At 43.6% G+C, this 8,198-nt stretch overlaps 1 protein-coding gene across 9 annotated transcripts in view; it reads left to right on the top strand.

Annotated features, from left to right (window-relative positions):
- ARVCF (armadillo repeat gene deleted in velocardiofacial syndrome) overlaps positions 1 to 8,198 on the top strand; it is a 521,911-nt gene that overhangs the window by 434,584 nt on the left and 79,129 nt on the right. For all 9 annotated transcript variants that reach the window (XM_019506985.1, XM_019506983.1, XM_019506978.1 and 6 more), the window contains 2 exons: positions 4,382 to 4,499; positions 6,192 to 6,363. In XM_019506985.1, coding sequence (XP_019362530.1) covers positions 4,382 to 4,499; positions 6,192 to 6,363 — 290 coding nt within the window. The remainder of the gene's footprint in view (positions 1 to 4,381; positions 4,500 to 6,191; positions 6,364 to 8,198) is intronic.

The raw sequence follows: 8,198 nt of genomic DNA, 5'->3' as shown, positions 1-8,198 counted from the left end.
CCTGGGGATGGGGAGCAGTGGGTTGGGAGTGAGAGGCACTGGGTTGGGACTGGCCATCAACATTTACAGATGGGTCCTTTTACAAAAAAGGCTGAGAACCACTGATGGAGTCCAACCCCCTGCTCAAAGCAGGACCATCCCCAGCTACATCCTCCCAGCCAAGGCTTTGTCTAGCCGGGTCTTAAAAACCTCTGAGGCTGGAGATTCCACAACCTCTCTGGGTGTGGTGAAATCTCCTACCACCTCTCTGGAAAACCTGTTTCAGTGTTTTACTACCCTTCTAATAAGTAAATTCTTCCTAATATCCGATCTAAACCTCCCTTGCTGCAGCTTGAGGCCATTGCTCCTTGTTCTGTCACCTGCCACCACTGAGAATAGTTCAGCTCCATCCTCTTTTGAACCCCCTTCAGATAGCTGAAGGCTGCCATTAAATACCCTGTAAGTCTTCTTTTCTCTAGACTAAATCAGCCCAGTTCCCTCAGCCTCTTCTCATAAGTCATGTCCCCCAGCCCCCTCGCCATTTTAATTACCCTTCGCTGGGCTCTCTCCAATGTGTCCACATCCTTTCTGTAGCAGCGGGCCCAAACCTGAACACAGTACTCCAGATGTGGCCTCACCAGGGCTCAATAGAGGGGAATAATCACTTCCCTGGATTTACTCACAAAACACCTACCAATGCAGCCCAGTATGGCATTAGCCTTCTTGGCGACAAGGACACACTACTGGCTCCTATTCAGCTGATTGTCTGCTGTAACCCCCAGGTCCTTTTCTGTAGAGCTGCTGCCCAGCCAGTCGGTCCCCAGCCTGTACTGGTGCATGGGATTGTTCTGTCCTAAGTTCAGGACTTTCCACTTGTCCTTGCTGAACCTCATGGGATTTCTTTTGGCCCAATCCACCAATTTTTCTGGGTTACTCTGACTCCTAGCTCTACCCTCCAGTATATCTACTACACCTCTCACTTGGTGTCACCTGCGAACTTGCTGAGGGTGCACTCTGTGCCATCTTCCAGGTCATTGTTGAAGATATTGAACAAAACCAGCCCCAGGACCAACTCCTGGGGCACTCTAGTTGATACCAACTTCCAACTAGACATCTAGCCATTGATTACTACCCTCTGAGCCTGTTGCTCCAGCCAGTTTTCTATCCACCTTATAGTCCATTCATCCAGCCCATACTTCCGTACCTTACCTGCAAGAATATTGTGGGAGACCAGATCAAAAGCCTTGCTAAAGTCAAGTTATACCACATCTGCTCGACTCCTCACATCTACAAAGCCAATCATTGCATCATAGAAGGCAATCAGGTTAATCAGGCATGACTTTCCCATGGTGGATTCATCCTGACTGTTCCTAATCACCTTCTTCTCCTCCAAGTGCTTAGAAATGGATACCTTGAAGATCTGCTCCATGATTTTTCCAGGGACTGAGATGAAAATAACTGGTATATAGTTGCCTGGATTCTCCTTTTTCCCTTTCTTAAATATGATCACTATATTTGCCCTTTTCCAGTCATCCAGGACCTCTCCCAATTGCCATGAGTTTTCAAAGATGATGTCCGTGGCTCTGCAGTCGCATCAGCCACATTACTGTGTTCTAGTGGGAAGCTAAGGATCTGACTGCACAGTAGCAGACCTTGGAAAGTCCTGCCATTAAAACAACTGTCATTGCAGACACAGAAGCTATGTGCATGTACAGGATGTAGGATGGAGTGGCCTTTTGGCAGTGACTCATTGGCTTGAGAACCCCATGACATGCTTTCTTGAGAAGACCACATAAACCAGATAGAAGAAATGAGATGTGTTATGCAGACTTGCAGAGCTGAGTGGCATCCATGTGCAGACCACTAGTTCAGGCCTAGGACTGCAAACCCATTTTTCTATAAAATGTGACTTCTAGAGACCATGGCTTTTCAAGTGAAGAAGGAACTTCTTTGAATTTATCCTTGTCCATCTGTATTTAGACATCTGCTGGGCTCTGCACAATATATGAGAAAGGGGAGCACTCTGAAAGATGACTGTTCTCCTGCATGGGCACTCTCTTTAAGTAGCCAGAATGTGCTTCCTCTGGGCCTGGGAGAATTAAAGTAGTAGGAACATCTGCGTCCCTATGTACTGGAAGAGAACAAAATTGAGAGAGGAGCTGGTCTGAACAGATTACTGCTCTTTATCATTGTACCTGTAGGAGAACCTCACACATGCATTGGTAAGGTGATGCTGCAATAAATATCTGTGTTGTGCACTTCCTTGCTATTGCTGTCGAGGTACTTGTACAAACAAAGGGATTGATCAAAGTGAAAGTTTAGTCAACCACTAAACACTGTAGTCTGTGGCAGTGAACAGTACAAGCAGTCCAGCTGCCTTACTGAGGAGCGTTAGGCCCCATGGGGGTAGCATGTACAAGGGATGCAGTACCATGCCAGATATATGAGGAATGCACATGGTCAGGCTACCTATTACTCTGCTGTGCCGGTACAGGGGTTAGTGAGCATGAAGTAAACTTGAGTGGAGAGAGGGCAGAATAGCTGCGGATCTCAGAAGTGAATGTTGGCCTACATCTCTAAGATGCAGCAGTTAGTGACAGCTCTGGGTCATCCTTTGTGTTAGGTTGCCTGCAGACTTCCTCAGTGTCTCTTGAGCTCTCTGGGGCACAGATGCTCTTGGTAATTAGGGTCCTGGATGAACTGCCCATAGTGTAGCGAGGATATTGGGTTTTTACCAGACTGGAAGTTCTCCCAGAACCAGTAAGCAGTCAGATGAAGCCCTCCCGCAGGCAGTTGGGATGATATGTCATTATGAGCTTGTTGATTTGCAGTCCTGGAAATCGTAAGCATTGCTGGCATAAAAATATCATTATACAAGCAATCTGGGGTCAACCTCAGGTCAGCAAGCTGGGAGTATGGGTTCTTTGAGGATGCCATCGGATTGAATTGGTATAATGCAGCCGCGGGCTATGTAGTGCAGAGGGCAGTGGGGTCTGAACATCAAAGTGGATATCTGTACTAGGTAACGACAATACCTAGTCATGATACAGGGGACAAGAGGGATGACAAATTTGGAAAGGCATTGGGAGATGCCTAGTGCTTGGGTAGATGTTTGTGTGCTATATCTTCAGCACTGGTTTCTGTTGGAGCAACTGAATGCAAATGAAAGCAAAAACATCGTCTTCATACAGCTACTGTTGAAATAAAATTTAGTTCTATGTGTTGTTCCACTACTTTTTGTTGTCTCATGAAATGAAAAACATGGATATATATGATGAGGCTTGCTCACTTATTTTGTAATACCCAGGGATTCATTGGGAATGTACTGCCAGTCTTTGGTGTGGAAATAACTAACACTTCAGACTACCTGATGTTTTCCATTGCAACCTATGAAGAATTGTTCTTGTCAGAACCAGATGCAGTGGGGATTAGTTGTTACTTTAGGACCTGTTCATGCTTGCATTTAAATCAATACAAATCCTAAGAAAAACCTCCACAAATGATCTATGTTTAAGATAATAAAGTTCACAGAAAAAAATATTTTCAAAATATTAGATATTAACTGGAACAAGTGTCATGAATGCAGCTTATGAGTAGAGTTGGGTGGAATATGATTTCCCATCCCACAAGTGTTTTTGGTATTTCATAAATTTTCTTGCTCTGCCTTAGGATGAGCATTTCAAAGTAAAATATTGGACAGAAAAATAAATTTATTCACAAATATGTAATAGCCATTCATGGTTAGGGCACTCTTCTGGGTGTATAGTACACCTGGGTCTAAATGTCTGCTCCAGTAAATATTTAATCAGTACGCAGTGGGACAGCTCCAACAGGAGAGGTTAAGAGAGATCCTTCCCAGACAAGCTGTTATTCTGGTGGTGAGAGCATCCCCGGGAATATGGGAAGCCCTTGTCCAGCTTTCTCAGTTGTTGGCTCTGATATACTAGGAGTTTCTTTTTTCTCTCTGCTTTTTACCAAAAATACACCATTGTTAAAAATGCAACATCCATTTCCACAAAAAGGCTCTAGTTTTAATTAGTTTGCACTTTCATACAAAACGCTGTTTCACTGGAAAACCGTCAACCTGCTCTGTACTATGACGTTGGGCTATATCAGAAGTCCAGACAAGTGAGCAATGACTCTTTCTTTTAATTATCTAATCCAGTTTTCATTTAGAGTTTATGAATTGCAGGTGTGTGGCCCATGCCTCAGGCACTGGGCATAGATGAGGTCCAGGTTTGTAGAACTTCTCCCTGCTTGATCGCCTTTTGTGTTGCCAAAAACCCACCACAGTTAATCCAGCACCGAGTGTTTAACCTTTGTAAAAGAAAGCAGTGTAGACATGATCTTTATGGTAAAGGTTTCCATGCTAAATGTTTCTGTTGTGTTTGTTCTTTGTTAGGAACGTAAGTTCAGATGGAGCAGAAGCTCGCAGAAGACTGAGGGAATGTGATGGCTTGGTGGATGCTCTCCTTCATGCTCTACAGTCTGCAGTAGGCAAGAAGGATACAGATAACAAGGTGATTCTTGTGTATTCTGATTTGGATGAGTGTGCTCCTTAAGATGCAACTGCTGACCTCACTGCACACTGAGGGTATTTTGCTCTTAAAATATAGGTATGAATTGAGATAGGCAAACCCACCTGGCCTTCCCAGCCTTGTTCTGGATCCTGGGGATCTTCACAAGCTACCTCCAAACATGGTGGCAGGACAGAGGGTGGTAGTCACTGTGGGGGTTCATGCAGCTGTTATTTGTCCCCTGCTGCTGACATTCATCCTTAACATGGCTTCATGCCCTGTGTCTTGGTGGTGCACCCATGCCACTGCTCTTCTTGACTTCCAGACCCCTCTGGGAGCCCCAGGGACCAGAAGGCATGACTTTGCAGGCTAATCTGACCCACAGGCTGTACATTTGACATCCCTGGTCTAAAGAGATGCCGAAAGGGTGCCTCATTTTGTAAGCCGCGTGGCTAGTATGGTACCATTTTATTGCTCATCTTTCTGACATGGGAAATATGCAAGGGGGAAGAGCAAATGGAAAGACAGCTGAAATGGGAGCTGAAATGGCAGTTATTTTTAATCCTCCTCCTTCTCCTCCTCAGTTGATTTCTATTTATACCCAAAGTCCTAAATTATAATTGTTGATCCTATTGTGTTGTACTCTATACAAAACACAGCCAAGGAGCTAGGCCCTGCCTGCGAAAACTTTTTTGAGTCTGTACTGTACATGCTGTACTGAGATCAAATCCTGTCCACAAGCAGACACGCATCAATCCCAGTGAAGCCTGTTAGAGTTCTGTTTGCTCTCAAAGGGCTATTTGGTTTTACCACTTCCTACAACATGTCAACATATTGTGACTTATGAATAAGGAGCCCTTATGCCCTCATCATCTACACGAGAGACTGTGGAATGCAATCGAATTTTAATACGAAGCTTTGTTAGTTTTATGCTGTGGTTTAGCCTTACATAAATGCACATATGTACGCACCTGCACACACTAGCTTAGTGCTATACACACACATACATATACATCTATATCTATAAATTAACGAGTCCCAGCCTGTGTGAGACCTACCCAAGAGAATCAACCCCAGAAGCTTTGTCATTTAATCAGATCCCTCCTTTTACACAGACCATTTTGTAAGTGGATTTTGAAACCACCCGATGGTTTCCATTGCAACCTATGGAGAATTGTTCTTGTTAGAACCTGACGTTTGAGGATTAGCTGTTACTATGGGACGTGCTTGCTCTCACATTGAAATCAATGCAAGTCCTAAGTTTGTGCCAGAGGTACTGCAGTTAAACCGGTCTTGTGAGGGGGCGGGTGTGGGGGGAGAGGAGGTGAAGTCTGCATTTTAAAAAGCATGTTTATGATGGTGCGATAGCTGCCCACTGTATTTTTACAGTGAGTTTGATCTTTAAGGGAACCTATTTTAAGCACGGTGAGTTGCTATCTTTGATCACAGAGCCTACCTTTTGCATAGGTGCTTATTTATGAAGTGTATTAAATAAAAAAAAAAGTTTTAATAAGAGAGAACTGAAATTAAGCTTTGTTTGATCAAATCCTCTTTGAACCCTACATTCTTGTCTCAGGGGGCTTTACTATTTTTTGATTCATAATTTCCCCCCATGTGACATAAGGTTGCAAATAGACAGGTGTTTCTTTCTTCCTTTGTTTTGTTTTTTTTTTTAATTTAAGTTTCTTGTTACAGTCTGTAGAGAACTGTGTGTGCATCATGAGGAACCTTTCATATCATGTCCACAAAGAGGTCCCAGGAGCTGACAAGTACCAGGAGCAAGATGCAAATCAGCCTATGAGCACAGGAGGCTCTCAGAAGAAGAAGAAGGATGACGCAGGCTGTTTTGGTGGGAAGAAAGCTAAAGGTGTGTGTCAGAGAGGTCTCTGAAATTTGGAGTGGTTTTTGGAGTTGTACTGCTATATTGTGGTCTCAAGTCCTGCTGCTGCCAGCACACCTGTGTAACTTCATTTACACCAGCAGTTTCCTTGGGTTCAATGAGGCTATCCATGTGCAGAGTTGCAGCATTGCATGTTTGTGGACTTGGGGCATGTGTTCATTCCTAGATATTGGGGTCTGCTCCCCTCTTGATGCATGTACTTAACTTCCATTTAGCATTTAAGTGGGGTTATGTACTTTGAAGTAAGAACAGGCCCATTGACACCCATGGCTGGGCAAAGGTTGATGCGTTCTGCCTCTCATTCATGGGCTGTTGTTCCTTCATTCATCAAACCCCCTGCCAAATTGCACATTAGTTCCATCCATCTTGCTCCAAAGCATTTGCTGCTGTATGCGGAAGCAAGAGAGATGCATGCTAATTTCTATGCATAGTTGTCCTTTCTATGCCTGTTTCACATCTTCTAGCGATCACATTTAAAAAAAAGAAAAACAACTCCCCCCCTTCCCCCCCCGCAAAATAAGACGACAAAAAAATCTTGATGCTGTCATTCTTGCATTCATTTAAATTGCAAATGTGATTCTAGTAGCTTTTAATTGTCAATCACTTCAGACCTGTTCTCTCCCTTTTGGGTATGAATGTCACAAATACATTGCTTCTGGAGAGGGGATGAATAGTGTCTCAGTAAACCCCTTTTTATCTTCCTTTTCAATACTTCAACTTATATGTGTTACTTGGTACTTGAGAGAAATTCAACTTCCCAACCAAATTAGGAGGCAACGTACTCATTTCTCTGACTCGGGCACTTAATTCCTGTTTCTTTATATTTATGTCAGTCCTTAATATAGATGTCCAGATACTGACTGGATTTGGTACTGAAGTGCAGATCACTAGTCAGCCTTGGAATGCCTCTAATTTAAGCGCATAAATTTGAAGGCCCAGTCTGGGCCCTAACAACTGATCCTAAATTTAAAAATTGGTCTTTGCCCCTGTACTAAATTTCAGTATCCCGTTTCTGAATCAGCGTACAATATATATAAGTTACTGTAATGTGAATTTGCTTTCGTGGTAACTACAGTCTCTTTTCAAGCCAACTGAATCTTTTATGTACATTGAAAAATAGTTCTTTAGCAACTGGGGAAAAAAAAACCCTTGAAAAGGCAGAAAATCTTACCTGCCTGGCCAGGACTGTCTACCAAAAAGGTAAAGCAATTTTCCCTTGGAAATAATATATACTGATGTGGGCTGTCCATTCTCATCACTTGTGGGTGCAGGTTACCCTGTCACTTGAGAGCAATGCAGTTTGTGTCAATGTGTGAAAAAATATTCCCTGGGGTGAGCAGGAACGCACACCATTGCTGAGGTCCGAGGAGGAGTGTTCACAAATGGCTGTTCCACTTGTTTGTCAGAAGTCTGTCCACTTCCTGCTGGGCCCAGCTCCAGTGTCACTGGGTCTATGGCTTCTGCATCATCAGCCAAAACTTCTGGGGACATTTGTGTTTGTGGGCAAACAGGTGTCAAAACTGTGAGATGCTGAGGACAAACTCCTGTTGACTTCAGTGAGAAAGGCAGATACACGGTGACCTCTCAGTTGTTGGCCCTATGTGTCCAGCAGAAAAAAGCAATTATTTTTCCTAAGCGTGTTTTAACACTTTTTCCTTGTAGCTCTCGGCTGCAAAAAGTCATGCTGTTCTTTTGGGTAGGATTGAGTGGTAGCTGTGCTGAGCTCCCAGCCAGTGGTATACAGATCAGAAGGGCTGAGAAGGACAGGCAAGCCTAGCATAAAAAAAAAAAAAAAAAAAAAA

Source organism: Gavialis gangeticus, unplaced genomic scaffold, assembly GCF_001723915.1.
Source record: "Gavialis gangeticus isolate Ggan-Ray unplaced genomic scaffold, GavGan_comp1, whole genome shotgun sequence".
NCBI classification, from domain to species: domain Eukaryota; kingdom Metazoa; phylum Chordata; order Crocodylia; family Gavialidae; genus Gavialis; species Gavialis gangeticus.
The sequence above is the reverse complement of the archived record's forward strand: the minus strand, read 5'-3'. Positions and strand labels throughout refer to the sequence as shown.